This window comes from Cyanistes caeruleus, chromosome 3 (assembly GCF_971803275.1).
Source record: "Cyanistes caeruleus chromosome 3, bCyaCae1.hap1.1, whole genome shotgun sequence".
In the NCBI taxonomy this organism is placed as follows: domain Eukaryota; kingdom Metazoa; phylum Chordata; class Aves; order Passeriformes; family Paridae; genus Cyanistes; species Cyanistes caeruleus.
Window position 1 is genome coordinate 38873087 of NC_141703.1, and position 22907 is coordinate 38895993.

Genomic DNA, 22907 nt, shown 5'->3' on the forward strand with positions numbered 1-22907 from the left:
CACCTCCTGCTGTAGCCAGAGAACGGAACACAGGTGTCACATTGCTAAACTTGATCACTGCCTCACAGTTAAGCTTTACACTCTGAAACAACTAGATCATCCCTACCATTGGCTAGGTTAATTAACCAAAGTTTTTATATTCTTGTCTACTGCTTTACCTTCCAAATACATTGTTTCTCCCTTTTTTAACTATGCACCTTTTATAACCAAGACAACTCTTGCATCACTTGAAAAGACAGCATTTTAAACCTGACTTCAAATCTTTTTCTCACACAAACACCTGTTTTTCTTTAAACCAAACAGCGGCTACGGCAGCACAAATGCTATCATAAAAATAAAAAAGTATTCACAAAATAGAAGCATCAAAAAGAAAAAAGAACTCAGACCTGATACCTCATCCATAAGACCTTCATCAAGTTTATTGAAAGTTAATCAAAGGGAAATACAATCAATTTGTTACTTTGTTTCTACAGCCAGGGAGATGAACTACATGGACAAGATGTTACCTCTCCACTTTCAGTTCATCAGGTAAGTTTTCCCAAAATACCTCTATCACCTTCACTCAAAGTTGAGATTTTGAAAAACACAGTTACACCATCAGTGGAAATTTACTGCTCAGTTTGGACAAAAATGATCAATAACATTTATCCTTCCTCTGAAGATTCCACCACACTGGGGGAGTGAACCTCAATTTTCTAAATTCAAAGTCAGCTTCCCTGCTCCATCCAAGCACATTGCTTGTTTAAAAAACTTACTTACCTACACTAAACATTATCCTTTGAGATATTCATTATGTACTACCAGACCATGGGCATAAATAGGCTAAAGAATTTGAGTACACAGCTCTGCCCCCACATCTGAATAGTGCCCACGTATGAATCACATGCAGAGTCACAACACAACAGGCTCACGTTTAACACAAAACCCTTCAAGGATTTCTAGACAGTGAGAAGAAATGTAGAGTCTGACACACATATATGCATAACAACTCTAAGAACCTGTAGAGTCTAATTCAATAATGCACCTTTCTGCTAAGTTCCTGCTTACATATATTCATTCAAATTGTCAGTGCCTCTGAACAGATGACCATTCCTTCACACAAGAGGTGAGGCAGATTTGAAGTGCTTTAAGAAGCTTCTTACAGGTTTTTACAGCTTTCCAACATGTTCAGAAATTGTTAGATAGGACACGTGTGCTCACCAAAGTAAAGTTTTAGAGCACTCCTCTGAGTTACTACTCCAATTATTGAATAAGATGTCAGTTAATACTCTTCTGCATTCAATCTTGATTAATTCTAAAGGATCCATGGATTTTCTGATAAACTTACAGGACTTGTTTCTCCACATGGGAAACAATTTCTTATTAACCACTGCAATGACCGGAAAACATAACCACACTTTTGGAAATATTCTTACTGAAGTACAGTATCTCATGGCAACTGTGTGAAAATGAACAAAGAGCTTGGGCAGTTGAAGAACAAAAATTCAACTAAGGAACAACACTAAGACAATTAAGTGCCACTCATCTCTTTAAATGTCAGCCTCTGTGAAATGAAAAGACAACAGCGTATCCAAAAATGTGTGAAAGTAGAAGCAGATAAAATTATGGTACATTGCTGGAAGCTTTGTGCATCACTAACTTTGCTGAGCACAAACTAAAAAACTAGTGATGACTGGATGTGTCTTATTGTCTGTACTTTCCAAAAGACATTAACTCACCACATGAAAAGGGTATGAGTAAAGTTTTTGGTCTCCTATTTGAATCTGGGGGACTGACAATCGTGAACACCAGGGGTCCCTTGAATATTGTAACCTCATTAGCATGTGAACTGAAGGGATTTCTCTCAGCAAACAGCATTTTTTGTTTGTTGTTTGTTTTTGACAAAAGACAAAACTTCCCTCGTAAAACTGGAGACACAAACACAAAACGATTCTTAAGGGTAAGTTCAGCAGCTGCAGACTTAGCTTGAAGAAACTTATAGGTAACTCTCCAAGCCAAAAAGCCCTCAGCCTCTTAAATTAGACACTTAGGAAAATGCCATCATAATGGAGTAAATCAAAAAAGGCATGAGAAGAAGCCAATGTCAAAAGCCCTTAATTGTTTGGGGAAAAAATAAAAGTTTTGGCCCATAATATGCCTACCTCCCAGGTTTCATGAAAGAAAATAAAAAGGTTGGACCTATCTCAGAGTTCTTAATAGTAGCTACCATTTACAACAGGAGAAAAGAGGACAGCCTACTTCCTACATCCAGCCATACCAGAAGAGCTATGTCCAGGATTCCTTAAGCAGTGGAACTAAAACAACATTCACAGGAAGGGTTAACTTGAGGCTTTAGGGTCTCTCTTGTGTCTCAGAGAAGTTAGTGTCCTGCTTATCTGCAAGTCTTGAGACCCTTTGAAAATTAATGGATTCTGCAACCAAGCACAAGTGGCTGTAAGGCAGGTAACACTTCCAAAGCTGCCAACAGAAGTCTGGCAGAATCTAAAACATTCAACAACAAAAAGGAAGTTTTTCATGTTAAATTTTGGAACTACTGACTTGCCCACACTCTTGTACGGATATAGGAGGGGATGAGAAAACTTAATGGCTACTTCAACAGAGAAGCCCAATAAAGCTAAAAGGCTGGTATTCCTGATGAAAGAAAACACTCTGGCTAGTGAGAAAAAAGACATATCATGCCACTTTAATTGACCACAGGCATGGAGAACGAGCAAGCAGGAGTAACAGGCATTGCCTGACATATACTCATGAGGCAGTGTAAGTGCTTAGGTACACATACATGCACATGTGCATTTTATCTGGACCTGAAGTATTCACTTTCCACAATAACACAGTAAGATCTTTAGGCATAAACAGCGTAAGGCTCACAAGGAATTCACAAGCACTAGCAGGAAGCATTTGTAAGTGGATTTGTATATTTAAACTTGGTTCTTTTTTTAAAAATAGAGGCCATACAGTGGCAGTCCTGCAATTATGATTCAACATTAACTAATAAAGCACCCCTAAAGAAATGCCATTTGGGTTATGTGCTTTTCCTCACATCCCCAATTGTTGCATCACATAGTTCTGTGCTATAAAAAAACACATCAAACCCATCCCAGCTGGTGAATATGTTACACTGGTAATTCCCACAGGCAGTGATATACTCATGTCTCCCTTTCTGAAATCAGAATTTCTTGCTGCCCTTTTAATACATGTATTTCTCTGATGATTGCTGTACAACAGAAAACACAGCAAGGCCATATCTTGCATAGCAGCAAGGTATTTCAGCTTTACATTAAATAACTAAGATTAAAATAATTTTGCACTTTTGAGTTACTAGACATCTAGATTTCTAGTTTACTACCATGAACGGAAAAGTGCTGCAGAGTATTTTGTACTTCATATTCCAATTCAAATGGAAATATACAGTATTATGTAGCCTTTACACAATTACTGTAAGAGTCAAATACCTGTACCTGTGGTAAAATGCATACCTACTTCATATTTTATTTGACTTTTATACCCAAAAGTGAGTATCAAAGAAAAATCTCATATATATAAACAAAGTCATACCACATACAGTGAATTGGTAAGATTCAAATCCATTTTATACAAGATCATGAAAAAAATTAACTACAAAACTCTAGTTTTCTTACAGAAAGACACTGTAAAGCAAAATCAAAACACCCTCAAAAACAACATGGAAATTGCATTACAGTCAAATGACTAACAAACACTTGTTTCCTTTGTGCTTTTTAATAGAATAAAATTTGCTTGCATTTGTAAAATAAATAGAACCAGCAGGTTTCCAAAAGTGCTTTCAGTTACGATGAAGCCACATCAGGAATTCAGTATACACACCTTGGTGCTTCCTCCACAACCTTCTGGTTTCTCCTTTGAATCGAGCATTCTCTTTCATTCAACCACAAGGCATTGCCATGTTTATCTGCCAAAACCTGAAACAATAGCACACTGCTATTAACAAACAGATGCAAGCATTTGGTCTTCTGACATAATACTGTTATGCAGCATTTAGGGTTTGGGATTTTTTTCCAATCTAAAAATAAAGCTTGGGGGAAAAAAGCTCATGTAGAAAATTAATTATATATGAAATATTAATTGAACATTTCTTCAAATTCTGAGTAGGATTATTCTACTCTACATAGAGTCTGTTCATATCAAAACACCCTCTCACATCAAAATTTGGTTTCTGAATATTAAAGATCCTCTTACAAAAGGCTGAAATAAGATTAAAACTACATTTTCAAGCATTTCAAATTGCACTGTTACAAAATTACACAAAAGCAAAATATTGCATCAACAAAAAAATCTCAAAGGATGGCAAATTTTGCTCCTAAATTACACATGAAAGCTTTCAGAAAAAACGTCTAATGGAACTTTCTTAGTAGGCAAACCACAGCACCCTCTGTTTAATGAAAAAGAAAAAAAAGTTTTCAGAAACTTTGTTATCCTTCATTAAGGAGGATAAAATTTGCACCTTCCTCAGTACTTTCAAAGGAAATAAAAGCAGTAGTTTCAAGAAATTTTTTAAATATCAGTAACTATGGCTCTTGGCTGCAGCTTCAGTTCATTGAAGAGGTAACAAAATCAAGTATCTAGATTCAACTACATAAATTACACACTAGAAAAAAGCCCACAAGTTGAGCATAGCAGAACTCTTAACTGATTCTTCAACTTCAAAATAGAGGTGAAAGTAAGAAAAGGAACTCGGTCCCTTTATGAAATTGATGGCATGATGCAGCCATTTCCAATACCAAATACTACATTTCAAGATTCAAGTAGACTTCTTCTCATCTGATGATGATAATGCTACACTTATTCTTAGAACAATTTCTTTTAACACAGACCACACCTGCTCCCTTTCTTCCTTATAAAATTTTACTTCTAACGCATTTTTTTTTCCATCTATCTTCCTGCTTTGATCTGCGGGAACCCATGCCAATATTCATGCTTCATTCTTTAATAGCTCAGCTCTACACTGAAAACCAACAAGATAAAACAAGGAGACAATCTTCTTCAAACTGTGTGAACTCAACCATATCTACTCACATTTGTGACAATGCATCTGTATTATTTATTATTCCTTTTAGCATCACAGAGCAAGTATGGCACTAGGCAAGATGAATTCCTGTATCTATGACACCAATGGTTGCTAAGGCGTGAAAAATCTGGGTAGATGTGACTGAAAACGAGGCAGTGAACCCATGAAGACAACTCATGTGCACTGTGCAGCATCAGATCCAGGGTGCTCTGTGCCTGTAAGATCAGATGTATTCCCTTCTAAAAAATTCTGTTGTGCTCCCACAAATTTATGGAGCTTTCTAGTGAAAAAGTGGTCTAGAAGGTTGACAACTTTAGGATTTCCTAAACTAAAGAATCTCCAAGAAACTTTTTCTCTGTCCAGGGGGAGGTTTAGCAGCAGCACTAGCACCAGGATGCTTCTAAACTAGCCAACTGCTAGTTTCCCTAGCAAGGGACTCAACACAAAGAAAAGAAAATAAAAATAAATAAATAAATAAAAACAGGTAATTCCTACCTAAGTGCTCACCCATCCAATCCAGATGTGTGGAGCTCTACAAACCCATGGGACCCTACAAGAAATCATTTGGGAGGTCCAAAGATTTTTGGACTGATTTTTTGTGTGCATTATTTTAGTATTAAAGCAATACCTCTAGAGCATAGTATGGTACTTGATGGAAAAATCACTGTCCTGTAAGCAGAATGATTCCTTGTGAGCACTTCTGCTTCACTATTAGCCTACAACTTTCCACAGAATTCTGTCTTGTCAAAACAAACAAAAAAATCTTGGAACATTACAATAAAAATTGGTCATTGTGTTTCTCCTCTCTCTCTGACAATAATACATTTTTTCAATTAATGCAGTAATTTTTTTTTCACTTCAGGACATTTCTCATATCCTACTGCATTTCAGCAACCTGGATCTTAAAAGAAATGTTTTTCCATTATTAACTAATGTGAAAAAGAGATATGAATGAACATCTACTATGATAAAGTAACTACAAATAGAATAAGCCAACAATATCCAGCATTAGGCTTTTACTTTTATTCTGTGACCACTGTTTCCAGTAAAAGAAACAATTGCTTCTCAGAAGATTCCATCTCAGAAGACATTTGCAGCATTCTGAAATCATCATCTCTGAGATGACGTGGAATTCCAGTGCTCATTAAAAATGCATGTCCCAGCTACAGCTTTTGTTTCTGTTATCTAAACATTCATAACAGAAAATGCCCCATTTTGCAGGATTAGATGATTAGGACATTAGTACATGCTATGTGCATCTACATGCCAAAATAATTAAATATTATGTAGCAGAATCCCTCCTACATGATTCAGCTAAATTCTGTTTCCAGTTGTAGGATTGTTGTCTGGCCAAGTAGTAGACATTCCATGTACTCTTACTTTAAACTTTTTATCAGATACTTCAGGAGAACAAGACTTCAAATCAGTTCAAGCATAAAGTGTATTTGGACTCTATTTTCCTGTTAATTGTTTTAGTCTTTTCTCATGTTTTACAAAGTGATTGTTTTATAGCTAGACACAGGAAACTTCTTATTTAACAATTTTAAGTACCAATGCTTTGGAGAAATATAAGAAAGCTAAAAAAAGTTCTATTTAAAAGTCACTGCTAAATTAATAAATATTTGGCATCTGGTCTCAAATTGTTTGTATATTCAGCAGTTTGAAAATGAACCAAGGTCAACGTCCTAAAGCTGATTAGAACATGAAGTTAAAATGATATGCTATGATATTGTTAAAAGGTACCATCAAAGTGCTTGTAAAAGGAAAACAACATTCACTGTATGCTCATTATAAATAAAACTATAAATTATTAATAGCAAAGACATTTTGTTGCCATTATTCAACAGTTCCTAAATACACTACTACTTAGTTTTTTGGGGTAACCTTTTTTGAACCCAAAGGAATCAAGACAATGTAAAATCTGCTCTGAACTCAAGGAAATATGGAAGAATCGATCTCATCTAACTTTTATGTCACTGAAGAATCAGTAGGAACTTGCTGAATCTCCCAAATCTGCAAGCACTGAAAGAAGAGATCTTAGAGGTGTACTGATCTGCACAGACAAAAAGAAAAAAGGACATAGGTAGCCAAAAATTATTAGCCATAGCAAGAGAATACAGAAAGACGCTGTAGCAATCTGACCTCTTTTGAACCCTAAGATCAATGCTGAAACTCAGTTCACTGTATACCTTTCCATGACTTTTCAATAGAGAATAAGGTGAGGTTTAAATTTCATTTTTACACTGTTTCTTCATTTTGCTGTTTCACTGTTCACAGACTGTTTCTTCATTTCACTCTTCTTTCTTCCCTTCTCCCCTTCTACTCCTCTCTGCTGAGACCGTACCATACTACATCCAGCTCTGGAGTCCTCAGTACAGCAAAAACATGGACCTGTTGGAACAAGTCTGGAGTAGGAGCCACAAGAATAATCAGAGGGACTGAACACCTCTCCTGTGAGGAAAGGCTGAAAGATTTGGGGCAGTTCAGCCTGGAAAAAAGGCGGCTCTGGGGAAACCTAATTGCAACTTTTCAGTACTTAGAGGGGACCTGGTAAGTAAGATGGAGACCAACTTTTTAGCAGGGTGCATAGCACCAGGAAAAGGGGTAATGGCTTTAAACTACAAAATGATAGATTTAGAATAGATATAACAGAGAACTCTTTCATCATGAGAGTGGTTAAACAACAGAATAGGTTCCCCCATGAGCTGGCAGATTCCCCCCATCCCTAGAAACACTCAAGACCAGGTTAGACGGGGGCTCTGAGCAGCCTGATCAAGTTGAAGATGTCCCTGTTCATTGCAGGGGGTTGGACTAGATAGCCTTTCAAGGTCCCTTCCAACCCAAACCATTCTATGATTTTATTATATACAAGTTAGCCCCATAGAAAGCATAAGGCTGTGGATACACATCTAGCAGACACACACCTAGTGAAAAATGTTAAATATTTCTCTCACAGAAATCATTTCACACTATCAAGTTTACTGTTCTTATTTCACTCAGTTATTGAGCTACTTCAGGCCCTATTTAAAAAAAACAAAACAAAAACAACCATATGCCACAACACAGAAAGGATTTAGATTTTGCACAAAAAAGAAATGAAATTTCTGTGTAAAAAATGAAATTTCTGTTGAGGACATGAACATGTCTGTAAAGATTTCTTGTCAGGAAATACCTCAAGGCTATTGACAATACAATTCAGCAACATACACAAGATCAAACATCACAAATTTTGAAATCATAATTTTGTGAACAAATGCCTAAAAGAAACAACTTTTGTTCTGCATCAGCAGACCAGACTTAACTCTAAATCCAATAAATGACAGAAAATGAAATAATGCAGAAGTTAAAAAGAATACACCTGATTTTGAACCACAGACTACCCAAAATGTGACACAAATCCTCCCAAGTTCCCAAGTAGATACTTCAGAACAGAATTCCAAAATACTGACAAAACCACCTAGACCTTGCAACAAGTTGTTAAGCATGGCAGTTCTTGAACTCCTACATCCTCTGCACTCAAGCACTCCAACAGGATCCAGAGTTCAAACTTCCAGCCTTCAGGACAGATGCCTGTAACATTTTTTTTCTCCTCCAACAAACTGAACACAGTTCACAGTCTTCCTGCTAAAGAAAGGCTAGAGAATAAAAACAGGAAGGCTGTATTGTACATGATAGCCATGTAGTTTGAGCAATGACCCAAGACACCGGAAAACACAAGACTCTGGGCCTTTTTTAGTGGAGTGTTTGAAACATTTTGAACTTTGATTTATTTATGGGTTCAAACCTCATTAAATAAATACACAATAATTAAGAGTAGCAATAATAATAATAGTACCAACCTGGATTTCTATGTGACGAGGGTTATCAATGAACTTTTCTATCAGTAAGCGATCATCACCAAAACTTGAAGCAGCTTCTTGAGATGAAAACCTAAAACCTTCCCTTAAATAATGAAAACAAAAAGAATAATCTATATTTAAGAAGTCCTGAAGCACACAAGAAAGAACACTTACTGATTTCAGTAAACAGTCAATCTTCACTAATCAATACACACATCCAAAAACCAAGTTATACCATTTGCAGTTCATTCCATCATGAGTGTCCCTTTTTTCGTACTTTTCTTACCAACACAAAAAAATTCCCAATCAACCACAAACCAAAACAAAACATTCTCAAAGCACAAAAAAATTCAGTGTGTTTAAAAAGCTGGAACATTCACAACAATTATGTATTCATTTCCTTTGCTGGCATTTTCTTCTGCAAAACTAATAAAGTAATAGAATTTTAAGACCCAGTGATTACCAAGTGCTTGTTGTACAGAAGTAAAGGTGAAGCTCACCATTACTTACAGAACACAGCCCTCTTAACAACCAAGAACAGCAGAGGAGGGTCAATTGTGCATTAAACAACTGCAAATGTAAAATTACACACATTGCAAATTCCACCACTGAACACAACCTAAAGATGTAATACTTGACCTCACAGAAAACACTAGTTGTACCAGCAATTTTTCCCTGCCTTAAAGCATAAGTGAGGGTTATACAGAGCATTCTGTACGCTTCCCTCTGTTTCTTCTCTTACATATGTAGTTAAACAAAATAAAGATTGAAAAAATACTTTATTTTCTAACTTACATTTCCAATAAATAGCAGAAATAATACTCCTTGTGTCATAAGCTCTGACAAACAACTTCATGAACAGATTTCTCAGGGTGAGACAGAGCATAATGCAGGGACTCAAATGAATGAAACGAAATTTTCTACAGGCTAAGTGGCATATTAGTGCTATTCATGTTGATACATAGGGAAAGCTTGGTCAAATTTCTGTGTGACTGACTACTGAAACAGCATCCCTGACATTTCTGTCCAGAATAAGAATTACAGCACAACTGTTGAAGTTTTCATGCTTTCCATCTCTTGGATGTAGCTAACCCAGACCATAGATTCACAAGATAGGTATATTTACAGCAGAGAAATGTGTAAAGTTAAAAGTATTTCTTCACATTTTTTCAGCATTTTGAGATAATACACGTTGGAACTTTGAGAGATCATACCTAATGTACAACTTCCCTAAATTCATACTTAACTTCAATATATTTAATTACCTAGTAAAGAGAAAAAAATGACATCAAAATTAGTGATTCTGTGCACTATCTGATCTGTCAAAAAAAAACAAACCCAAGTGCTGTAATAAACAGACAGTGTCTATTACTGAAACTGATTTACAGCAATTTTAACTCCTATATCAAAGGCTCTGTTTTGTTTTGTAAACATTTTTGTGTCACATAGTTTTATGCACAATTATTCACAATTGACATTTTCTTTCACTGAAGGAAGTGTGCTAATTAGAAATCTAAACTGCAATACTTGTTAAAAAAAGACAGGTGTCTAATCATCTCCTCCATACATCTGTAAATCTGTTTAAACTATATATAATAGGAATTACTATCTCAGATATTCTGACCTTGTTTTATCATACAAAACTGTGCAGTTGTAATTGTCCAGTGAAAAAAATTACTTCCAAATGGAGGTGAGGGAAAAAAAAACTACTGGAAAGAATGAAGAAGCAGAGCAGGCTTTTTAGGGAGGTGTGGTAGTTCGGAGCTGTGTAATCTCAATGCAAGATATAATCAGGCAAAGATCAATGCAATCAATTTAAACTGAGAGGTAATGCTATTCAGAGGATGAAGCTAGACAAGATGCTGTCTCTAGATCCCTTCAAACATGCATAGTTGTAAAGAGGGAGAACAGGATCTCTCTAAGGTTCCCCTCTCTCCCTACAGTACACTTACTCACACTGAAGTTGTACAAAAGCATTACTGATGTTGCCACAAACCTTCCTGTGGCTGTCTGAAGTGAAACAGCCATGCCAACTTTCTGCCTCCAGCTCTGAGATCAGCAGTGCTGCTTTAATTAAAACAATTTTCTTTCAAGGCAGTCAGGAAAGACAAAAGACTGTACTCATTATGTAAAATTTCAGTTTTCAGAATCAGGAAAAAGTAAAAGAACAGGTTTTTTTTTCTTTTCAAGGCCAGCATTAGAAGGGCCATCTAGTTAAAAAGTAGATGTTTGATAGCCATTAGTATAGTAGAAACCCTCTAAAACCATGGCAAATAGGCAACAGATACTCAAATGTTGCTGATTTCACACACAGAAACCAATATAGATTAGAATCAACCAAAATCATCTAGTCACAGCATTTTACATACGTTTACACATGTAGATAGCATGTGAATATGTGGGTTTTTTAAAAAATAGGGTTTTAGGAAACACTGTTCTTTACTCATCCAAAAGACTCCTTCCCCTTACCTGAACATCACATACCCTGTTGCAGGACAGACCAAGGATGACAAGCCCATAAACTCCCATTTTTGCCCAGTACTTTGAAAGGCCAAATGCAATGCGTTGGGAAGATGACAAACTCAATCCACAGGCCTCTAATAGGTAATACTGTTGAGTTTTTAAAGCATTGTCCTCTTATACTGCACACTCCATATATCCCTTTGCATTAGGAATGGGGAGTTCAGAATGATTTGCTATTTACTATTCCACATTAACTTCTTCCAGTCCCACTGCTCATTCCAAACACAAGACCACAGAAGAGAAATAATAAGGGGTTCTTGGAATCTGAGAGCAGATGTTTGATTTCCGTTCAAAAAATTGGCATAAGCACCAAGAACGAATTTCAGAAACATGACAATTTACATTTTCCTATTATTATAGTTTAGAAGACAAAATCTTTCATCTCTCTAAATATCTCTTGCTGGAAGCTGCCTTGATAAAAACCTTCAAACAGATACCCACTAAGCACACAAGACTTCAAGACCTAGCAAAAGTTACAGAAGGTGAGCCAAGAGGGGGGAATTACTAAGACAAAGCTCCAAATTTTTCAAAGGTAACTCTTAAAAAAATAATTTAGTTCAAATTTACAACTTTGAGGTTTTTTCTGCAACTGAAGCTACTACTTAAAAAAACTAATTTCTATCTGCAAATCCACAGAATTTAAAACATGAGCCAATAGCTCCCGTATGATGACCTCTGATACTGAGCCTACAAGTCAGTAAGTGCCTTGATACGCAAAGATCCATCCCAACCTCTGCTAGAAAATTCCAATCTGTTCTTTGTAAAAGATGAAGTCCTGAATCTAATTCCTTTTCAGAGCTGCCAGGCTACCATTTGGAGCCATGAAGCCTAAAGATTTAGTTAGATGTACAATTGTTGTGAGCATACTGGAAGCAGGAAGCCTTCAGGTTCTCCACAAAGAAGGAGTGACACAGATGAGGTGTAGATAGTCCGACACTTGGCCTAGTCATGTTTTACTGTACTGCACAATGAACTCCACGTTGCCTATACCTGGAAAGCACTTTCAGATCAGGTTCACTGGGATGCAAGCACAGGGGCTCTTCACATACAAGCACAGAGTTGGGATGATCAATGACTGTTAAAAACACTTTTAGATACAGACCATGGCAGAACTTTTTCAGGCTGTAAAAAACCTACCAACCAACTAACCTGAACTTTAAGTGAACTGCTTTTCAGAAATCTGCCCTTCCTTTTCAGTATAATTTCAAGTGGGCATCTACTGTTAGATGAAGAAAAAGCATGCTAAATTATACTTCTCCAAACTAAGAAAACTAGCTAGGGTTTACATTAGACTGAACATAGAGCTATTTTAATTTCAGATGTGGGTCAGTGGCTTGAACTGTACACAAAATTCCAGTCCAGAACTTGACCAAAATTAGGAAAAAAGCAATAGAAGTGAGAAGTGGGAGGTACTCGTATCTTTAAGAACACAACAGCAGCCCTACCCAGAGATGGAATCATCACTGCTGCCTTCCACAGTGAAGGGCATAACACCTATTTCAAAAAACAAATTATAACACTGACAAAACTGTATCAAAAAATAGAAATAGTAACTGAAAATTAAAAGAAATCTTAGCTATAGCTGGAATAATATAATAATCACAGATGATCTAAAACAATTGTCATCACTTGGCATATTTAAGGGGCATGGAAGATGAAGTACTAAGTTACCACAGTGAATAATTCTATAACAGGAGCAATTAAGTTCCTCAGATTGGTCTTTTCCATTTCCAGCGGCTATTTCCACACCATGCCATGCATAGATTTAAGCCTCCTTATCGTACACATAGCCAGTAGAAACAAGAAAGGTTTTCAAGTAGCCTGAAAATCCAAAAGTATGTTTCAAAGAAGAAGATTCTTCACCCAGAGGGTGTCTGGACGCTGGAACAGGCCCCCCAGGGAAGTGGTCACAGATCACAAGCCTGACAGAGCCCAAGAAGTGCTTGGATAATGCTCTCAGATAAATGGCGTGAGTCTTGGGAATGGTCCTATGCAAGGCTAGGGGTTGGACTCTACGATCCTTTTCCTCTTCCAAATCAGGAATGATTCTATATAAAGACTTTTTTTTTACAAGTAGTATTTTTCAATTAATCCCATGAGACAAAGCCAAAACAAGTTTACAGATCAAAATATTACCAGCCATTCTTCACACTTACCTTGCATTTATAAACCCTAAAATGCAAAAGGCTACTCAGATATTTGTTTTTCCAGAGTCCCCCCATAGCTGATCAATTGTTTACTTAGTATTACATGGTCCTGAATAGAGCAAAACTTATACAGTAGTTTTATGCAGTATTAAAACTATCAGATACATTGTTTTATCTGTAACAACTGAGTCACCTTCAAAACACTAAAGTCAAGTGTTCTCTAGACACATAAAAATGAACAATTTTAGGTCTGTTACACAACTGTTGGACACATAGAACAAATCTTTTACAACCTCATAGGCATTCTTAAAGACAGACTATAAGAGAAACCCAAATGCTCTACTTCACTTGCAAAGTAAATCTGTTTGGCTTCAAATTCTCTTGGAACTCACTTTCCTCTTCCTGCAACAAGTATTTTGTCAACTTAATTTTGCTTATTCACAAACATTAAAATAAGCATTTCTCCTTGATTTAGGTTTCAATAAATAGCATTGACCTGTGACTGTCTGGATGGTCTTCCTCTCAGCACCTTTTTAGATTCAACATTACACTATATAAAGACAAGGTTTGCATAAGTAACCAAGATGATTATTGTAACAACTCCACTCCAAATAATGAATGAATGGTACTTAAGAACTGGACTCAATGATCCTTGTGGGTCCCATCGAATTCTGGATATTCTACCGTTCAAAGGCTTTACATAAACAAGGCAAGCAGCTCAAATTATCATAAAATAGGACTGAGTCAAAGTAATAGTACTAAATTAATTTAGTGATGTGCAAATGCATGTAAAAGAATTCCCCTAGCTAGGAGACTTTATAAGCCATAACCACAGCCCTTCTCCAAAATAAGTTTGCAATCATGATTTCAGATCCACTTTTACTTTAGAACAGTTACTTTAATCAAGCTGCTTCACTCCTTTCTGAAATAAACAAGAAATGAACACCTTTCTTTGAAGTCCAACAGATGGAACTGCTGCCTGAACAAAATCAAGGTAGTAAGTTTGGATTCTAAAGCAATAGCAACAAAATATCCCTTTAATAAAGCATTTTCCTATTTTGATTTGCATACAAATGGACTAGACAGAGCAAGGAACAAATAAACCCACTAAGTTTTCTTTAAATCTTGAATTTAACTGCTAGACATTCATTGTTCTTTCATCCAACTTTTAGGTTTTGACAAACAAAAATTTAATAGGGGACAGAAAAATGTCAGGGAAGTCTTGCAGGTGACTAAATTAAACTAGTCAAAATTTCAGTTGTACTTTGATTTGACTTCAGCATATGTGCTGCTCCCTCCATGCAGGAAGGAAAACATTCAGGTTCTTTTGGATCAAACAGGCTTTTCGTTACAAGTTCGGAAAAATCAGAAAATACGTTTTCTGTCAGATCAGCAGCACACGGAGTTGAAATCAAGCTCCTTGCTGACAGAACGTCAGCAGAGAAAGAATGGATTGTAAAAGTCCGAGTCAACAACAAAGTAGCATGAAATGTTCAAGATTCAGACAACCAGTAAGAGACATGAAAACATCAGTGTGTTGAAACACATGTTGTTTCAAAACAGGCAAAAGTACAATAGTTTGCCGATACAAATGCTTTAAACACAGAAGAATGCAATTTATTAGAGCACATTCTGGTAACGCCGTATGTGTTTCCATGTATGAATTATCAGTCTCATCAACTTTAACAGAACTAATGGCACGCATTAGTGTTTGTGAACCAGGGCCAATAAATATTCTACCTAACACAGAGAATTAATAAATCAGCATTCTGAAAGACACACAGCAAAATGTTGTTTACAATCTAACATTGGACTAACAGCTGTTGTAAATGTTGGGGGTTTTACTCAAATTAATGGATGATGTTTTTTAAGGTTTATGCAATAATTCATTAGAAGTAGGCACATGCAAACTTCCAAAGTATATTTCTCACTATGCTAAAGTAAGAAAACCAAATAATATCCAATTTCTCTGTCTTACATTTCATATCTGCTCAACTGTCAGCTCACAACAGTTTAATGGGACTTCAGTAACTGCAGCATTCATCAAGGCAAGCTTTTGGACAGCATCTCACCTGGTCTCTTCATCATCCCAAGCGATTCTCATGCCTTTCCCACCACCACCTGCTGAGGCCTTGATCATGACAGGGTAGCCTAACAGCGGGGAACAATTAGACAGAAGTTCAAACTTTGTTCAGTTGGTCAGAGGAACATGACAACTGACCACATGTCCAATAAAGCCAGTAGACAATAACTTCGTTTATTAAAACACTTTGTTTGCAGGGAGAACAGAAGAGAAATTTTTCTTTTCAAAACTTAGCTGTCAGTGCAGTAATTTCTACAGCCAAGAAAGGCTGTCTTCTCCAATTCATTTATACCAAAAAAAAAACCTGAATGAATTATTCCCAAATAATGAAGTGATTTATGAATAAGACATTTGACCTTTTTAAGCTCACATTTCTTCTGGAACAATTTTTGTTCCTTTGTTGCTGCTTAAATAATATTTTTTTTAATTAATAGCAAAAATTAGTAGGTCTTCATAAATTAAGTCTAAAGATTGAGTAAACAAATATGCATCCTATCAATACTTCTAGTGCAGCACATTTTAAATAACAGAGCAGCTTGAGAGTTGTGCTGCTTAGATATTATGTAATAATATCAGAAAACAGATTATTTTTGTTTACAACAAAAATGTATTCTCCTCAAACTGACATGTAGTAAGAAAAAACAAGGAGTATAAATCTGCCAGCATTGTATATAACAGGCAATATCTTATTCATAGAACAAGATACTGTAATATGGATATGAGGCAGGACCTTCATTTCCTGAAAGCTAGAAAATTACAATAACAAAGTACACAGTTTAAATGCAGACTTAGTAATGATTGCTTTTCTTTTAATACAAGTAATTTCAATTCAAAGCAACTTTCTGAAACAATTTCATCATACCAGAGAACTTCACCTTTCTCTACACAAACATGCAGAAAACTAAAAATCAAGGATCTGATTAAAATGCTTTTGACATTTCTAGGATAGCAGAAAATTTTTCATGCCTTTGGTCTCCAATATTTTTAATGAAAATCACAACATTAGGCTAATATGAGACCAGATTATATCATCTGCCAAGAAGAGTCTATCAGTCCTTGAGAACTGAAGATATATTCTATGAAAGGCTTTGATCTGGGGACAGATACACTTTTGAATATGGCTCCTAGAAGTGGTCCAGTCTACTGTCATATATATTACTGATATTTACAGTTTCTTACTGGAACGTAGATCTACTCCTGCTCTGTCAAGTGACAGCAATACAATATTCTCACCTCCTCCTCAGAGTGATCTAACTGAAAGGAGGATCAGGAGAAGATAATTAAAACCAGCAAGATATGTAAATTCTTTGTTTTCTTAAAAAGTCTGAAAGAGATACCCAAAAAAAGGCATGGGACAAGCATAAGAAACAGTAGTGTTGATTGGAAGGCAGAAAAGCAGCAACAGTACGAGAGAACATTAAATTAACAAAGAAACGGGAGGAAAAAAAAATCAATAAAATAGTTCCAACTTAACACATTATTACACTGTGAAACCCCAGGCTGTAAAGCATTCACGTGGCTGAAAGCTATAGAGAGGTAACAGTTAAGAATATGTAGAGCACAAACCAAACTCCTATAGGCATGGATTACCAAAAGGCTATAAATCTCCATGCCTTGGAGTCTAAAGTAGTCTCTTGTTACAACATTTAAGTTTAAGACCAAACAGAGCCATGCAAATAACCTTTCTAGATTCTTTCTTAGATTTTTCTTATGAAATATCTGATATTGCCCATAGAAGGGTAAAAGATAAGCCACAGAGTAACAATGAGTTTGATACAGGCCTCTACAATCACAGACATTAAAGGGTAAAGGCAAAATAACTCTAGATTACATGCAGCAACAGTGAAGTTCAACCAATTTTCATGAAATTAAGTATATGCAATACCTACACTTTACTGATGCTGTAGCTGCATCTCCAGATCCCTGGCAGCTGCCAGGCTCCTACACAAGTCACTGGGTATCTTAAAATGGTAAGCTAAAAGCACATCTTGTTATAATTTCCATGCAAGAAATGAGATTTTACTGGACAACACTAGCAAATCTCTGGCAATACTATCAACATCTGGAGACCCTGTCCAACCCAAAAAGCTGCAAGAGTGAAATTTTGAAACAAGCATTGTTTTAAGCCTTATTATGGCAAATGCACTAAGGCAGTTTCTATCACTTAATCTATTTTATTCAATGTTACATGTACTTGAAAAAATCACCATTAATTATGCTACCAATTTCAGTCTAACAATATCAGCCTCTTGAATGGTTTGCTGATTTTAATTCTGTAAGCAGAATCTAGTCCTAATTTACTGTTCTTCAATTTCCAAAGCAAAACAGGCACGTTGAAAATGAGCCTTAGTAAGTCTCTGTATGTTTCAAAATGTATTTCAAAATGTATTTCATCACAACTCACATAGTTAAATTATCTGAGAGTATATATGGGTTACTAGTATCATTCATCAAGTGAATCACTTTCCTTCCACTCCCTCCCTGCCTTTTTTATATACAGTGATTATATGTCAGCCATGCTCATAGGCAAAGAGGTTGAAGACTCCCAAGAGCCACTATATAAGTAAAAATAAAATGATTTTTAAGAAAATTAAGGCCAGTTTTGAAAAAATACATAAAGCTTTTCTGGTTAAGAAGGAAAAATTACAACAAACCTCTACATGTTAGCATGTAAATCAGCCAGTCCCCTGAAAATCAGGGTACTTGAGCTTTTGCTCAAATATGAGGCTACACACCCCTTGCTTTTGGGGGCACTGAACTAAGCTTTAGAGCAGCACTTTAGCCAATACCAAAGACTGAAAGGAAGACCTTGTAAAATTTACGTTTTGCATACATATTGGGTATAGGATACTGGGGTCAGAATTCATTATTCAACACTCTCCAGTTTTTTACTATTCAGCAGCAACCAGAATTCCTAAAGGATGTTCGCATGGATTGGTTAGATTAGTTGTGGGAAGGGAGAGGCATGCTAACAATTTCTAACACCATTTGTAAGTACCCACAACAACAGCAATGAAAGGACTCACAAAGCAGACACATTCTTGAGTAGGTGTTAGGTTTTCAATCCTTCCCTCAAATTAGATGCCAATTTATGTGAAATTAAAATTGCATGTGAAATTACAACCTACTCTTGTTTTATAGTTTTCCATTCTTGTGATGTCTCTTAAGGATGGGTCTAAAGATCTTAGGAGGCAAGAAAGCAAAAAGCAGTCGGACTTGAAGATCACTGCACCTGCTTCTGCTGCTAAATAGGTACTCATAAGTTAGGACTGCTTTGTTTCCAGGACAGTTACTGTTCTGAGAATCTGAATGATAAAAGGAGTAAACAAACTTCTGATGTCCCACAGCTGTTAGCTCCCACCCTTTGCCACCATGGTTTTTAGATGTCATTTACCCATTTTTATCAAGTTGCAGATAGTAGACCACAGTACACATTGTGCAATACCAGTTTGAGCAATACTGCATGTGGCGATACAAGATTCTTTTCAATATCCATTATTAAATCCTAGCACTAACTAAACCCATGTCAAATGAAACATGACAAAAAAACGTCATGTTCATCTCCAGTTTTGTACAGATTTTCATTTAGTTTTAACTGGCTGCACTTCATAGCTGTTCAATCCTTTCAATTAGAGGAGTCAAACTTTCTGGAGTTTCATCGATGCTTCAGAATTAAGAATCCAACAGTTCTTAATGTACAATTCTACAAACAGACCTAAAAGCAGCATGGGAAAAGGGCCAATGTAATTAAGCACTACAGAAAGGATCAGAAGAGCACAACAGCCCACACCAACAAATAGAGAGACAGTTGAAAGGAGCCAATACAGCAATTTGTGGCTGAACTTCTTCCAATTTCCGATTTAGCCTAGTTTTCCTGTCACATTCTCTCTATACAACACAGGAAAACATCTCAAATCAGGGGCAAAAAGATTTCACTCCCACACCTATAGAAAATGTGTATCCATAGATAATAATCACTGAAATACGTAAGGGCTGTGTTCTCAACCCTGAGTTGCCTTGCCTACTACAACTGAATCTTTGGCCAAAACACAGCAGGGAGAAACAGAAAAAAACCACAGGCAGCAAGAGAGCATCACACACATTTTTACTGTTTTAAGTGCTAACCCATGGTTATTTTTTTAAGAATTACTTAAGCTTTCTTAGAAGACGGAAACTCTAGTTTAGTGAAATTAGAAACAATTAGAAAGTATTCCACTGCATATACAGTGCTTTATATACAAGGACAAACACATTTTATATATATATTATATATAATGTGTTTATAGATATAATATATAAAAATATGCTTATATATTATATATATAATGTTAGGAGACAATAATTTCATTCTACCTTAGATCTTTTGAAATTAAAATCACTATGTTTTTGTCTGGTCAGTGGTTACAATTAGAAGTTTAACCAAACTTATCAACTTGTCAAAACATGGGTGGGGAAAAAGCTAGAAGGGACATTTTTCTTTCACTACATGGCATCATAGTACAAATCCTTGTTGTATCAAAACAGTTTAAGAATTTTCCATCTAAATAAAGCACCACCCAGCTGTCTGTAATTGACTTTATTATCACAGATTTAAGACTGCCTTGATATAATGACCTCCAAAGTGCTACTGATATCAAAGACAGGAACCAGTCAACAGAACACCAGAAGAACTCAGAAGAAAATTAAAAAAGAATGTATTTTAAAGGATGTCTAGAAAGCCACTGCATGCCTTCTGACTTACATTTATCAAACTGTTCAAAAAATACTTGCAGGAAATCTTTAAAACACAAGCGTGAGAAAGATTATTGAAGAGAAAGTGAACTGAAATAAAGTCACATTACTATGTCTTTATGCAGGACTAAACCAAATCTTATTTATCATTCTCTTCTGAATGTCCCCGTTTGGTTAATAAACTCTTTATTTTGGCAATGCTCCCATGACAGTGATCAGTTATCACTGGATTTAACAACGAGGACACAAAGCCTGACTCAGAAACACTGACTTCAATTATGTCAGCTTTAAAAGTCAGGGAAACCTAGGAGGGGTTTCAGGGCAGTTAACCAGTGCAGGGTAAAAGCCCCAACTTAAACTGAAAGCAGAAAGATCTTACACTGCTTAGAAGTTAGCTGTGGCAGTGCAACTCTCACTTTCTTTCTGGCACATAAAGGCACAGCAATTGCTCTTGTCACAGGTGAAAAGCTGTTTATCTACCTGTGATAAACCTAAATAGTTTCTCATGGTTGCAGTCTCAAAGGGAAAATTAAAGAAAAATCACAAGGAAAATAAGGTATCTTACTGCAATAGAGCCTTCTTCTAGAAAGCATTTAAAAACATGTGTAATTTCAAGCATATGGTTTAGTACTTTCACTAATATCAAGCTTCAGTAAATAAAAGCCAAAACTCATTAAAAACATAATACACTTAACCTTCATCAAAATGAGTCCCAGACTCATTTGCTGGTTGCTCTTTTCACCATTCTGTAATATATTCAGAAGATGAATAGTGACTTTATTCCAGTAAGCACAGAATGCTGGTGCTCTGGATTATATTCAAGTAAGCTGTAGTCCACAAAGCAATGAAGAATGGAGATCATAACATCACTGGTGTCAGTGTCATATAAAGAGAAGTGTACCATGCCTAACTTCTGACTATCATGTCCAATTGCAGATATACTTTTAGGTAACTCCTTTAGTGAGGTACTCATTACCGCATATTACATTCATCCCACAAATCACAGCTGCACTTGTTCTGTAAAGTCCAGTTTGAAAAGCTCAAATGTGAGGATTTAAGAGACAGGGCATTAATGCCTAGATTCCTCCAGCCCTATGGGCAATAGGGAACTTAAAAACTATTAAAACATTATTTGTTCTATAGGGATTACTTATTACACATTCAATTTAGTCAACCATGTCTGCTGAGAGGCACACAAATCCCACCATAGCTAATTTAAGAACTTACCAATTTCCCTTGCAATTCTGACAGCTTCATCTGCATCCTGTAAAAGCAGGAAATGAGACCCAACGTTAATCCCATCAGCCATTGCACTGTGTCCTGAGGGCAGTCATATATTGCACTACTGTCTCCTCCGATTCATTTAATGTTTGATTTTACAACCTTCTGACCCTTTTCAGCCAGAGGAATGCAAAATTAATACCATAAGTGGAATGTAAATTCTACCTCATCATTAGTGCACTGAGAAACTCAAAGCAATGAGGAATCAGCTGACAGGAAACACAACCAGGATCGCAAAATTATTTTCTGCAGTTGTAAGAATTTAATGCTTGAATTTAGAAGTTTACAATCAATAATGGACCATAAATCAGATCGTTAAAGTTTGTCCACTACCAGCTTGTTTCTGTCCTCACAGGTATTCATTGTGTTTTCCTGGTTGCTGTCAGTAGGGGGAGTTGATTCTCTATTGTTTGGGAGTAATTCAAGTTCAGGAAAAAAAAACCTTGTAGAACTTCTTCAAAGACAAATGGGTTTTGTTTACTCATGAAAGAACAAGCACTTCAGTTTTGGAAGTTCTTCATTCTGCAGACAAAATAAACCTTAAAAATTTAAACTGTATTTGAAAGAAGAAGATTCCCATAATTGTTTTCATTTAAGAGTTGCATAAGTCAACTTTAGAAATCCTTTTGTTGATGCCACCTATTGCTTCAGCTGTCTCATACTACTGTAGCCTGGTACAGAAAAAAGTCCTGGAAAACTCAGAATAAAAAACAGAATACCTGCATTAGTTACATTTCAATAACCAAATCAATTCTCCTGCAGTAGTTCATTCTGGTCATTTCAACTGATAACAGTATATTTCCATTATACAAAATCAGAAAGAAAAAGGGTTGAATTACAGTGGTATGGGTTAAGCTAGAAAATTCCATCCAAATTTGCTAATATTTATACTATCCTATGACATACATTAAAAAATTTGTATAGAAGGCAGTAATGTCTGGAAATCACCAGCTGCTAAGTGTGTCTGAAACTATGGGGGCTGACTTATGAACATTAAACTGAAACCTGATATTTTTAAAGCTTTCAAGGCAATCCATTTTAAAAGCACCCAGGTCAGAACTTTAAAAAAAATACATAAGAAATGTTCATACCTGGTTCATTTATGTCCGATAATAAAACAAAATCCTCTTTAAAAGTCTTCAGTACCTAGTAACAGCCCCATGAAGAATAAGGGGGCTGGCAGGGGAAGTTGTCAGAAAATTTAATTTCCTTTCATTAGCTAGTCTGCTCCACAAATCGGTGCTTGTTAAGTTCAAAGC

At 36.1% G+C, this 22907-nt stretch overlaps 1 protein-coding gene across 9 annotated transcripts in view; it reads right to left on the bottom strand.

The window, feature by feature from the left end:
- Positions 1-22907, bottom strand: part of PCCA (propionyl-CoA carboxylase subunit alpha) — a 300758-nt gene that overhangs the window by 169502 nt on the left and 108349 nt on the right. For 7 of the 9 annotated variants that reach the window (XM_086880805.1, XM_086880804.1, XM_086880807.1 and 4 more), the window contains 4 exons: positions 21595-21631; positions 15626-15704; positions 8884-8986; positions 3844-3938 (listed from right to left, as the gene is read on the bottom strand). In XM_086880805.1, coding sequence (XP_086736931.1) covers positions 3844-3938; positions 8884-8986; positions 15626-15704; positions 21595-21631 — 314 coding nt within the window. The remainder of the gene's footprint in view (positions 1-3843; positions 3939-8883; positions 8987-15625; positions 15705-21594; positions 21632-22907) is intronic. The other 2 variants (XM_086880812.1, XM_086880811.1) reach the window with 1 other exon arrangement.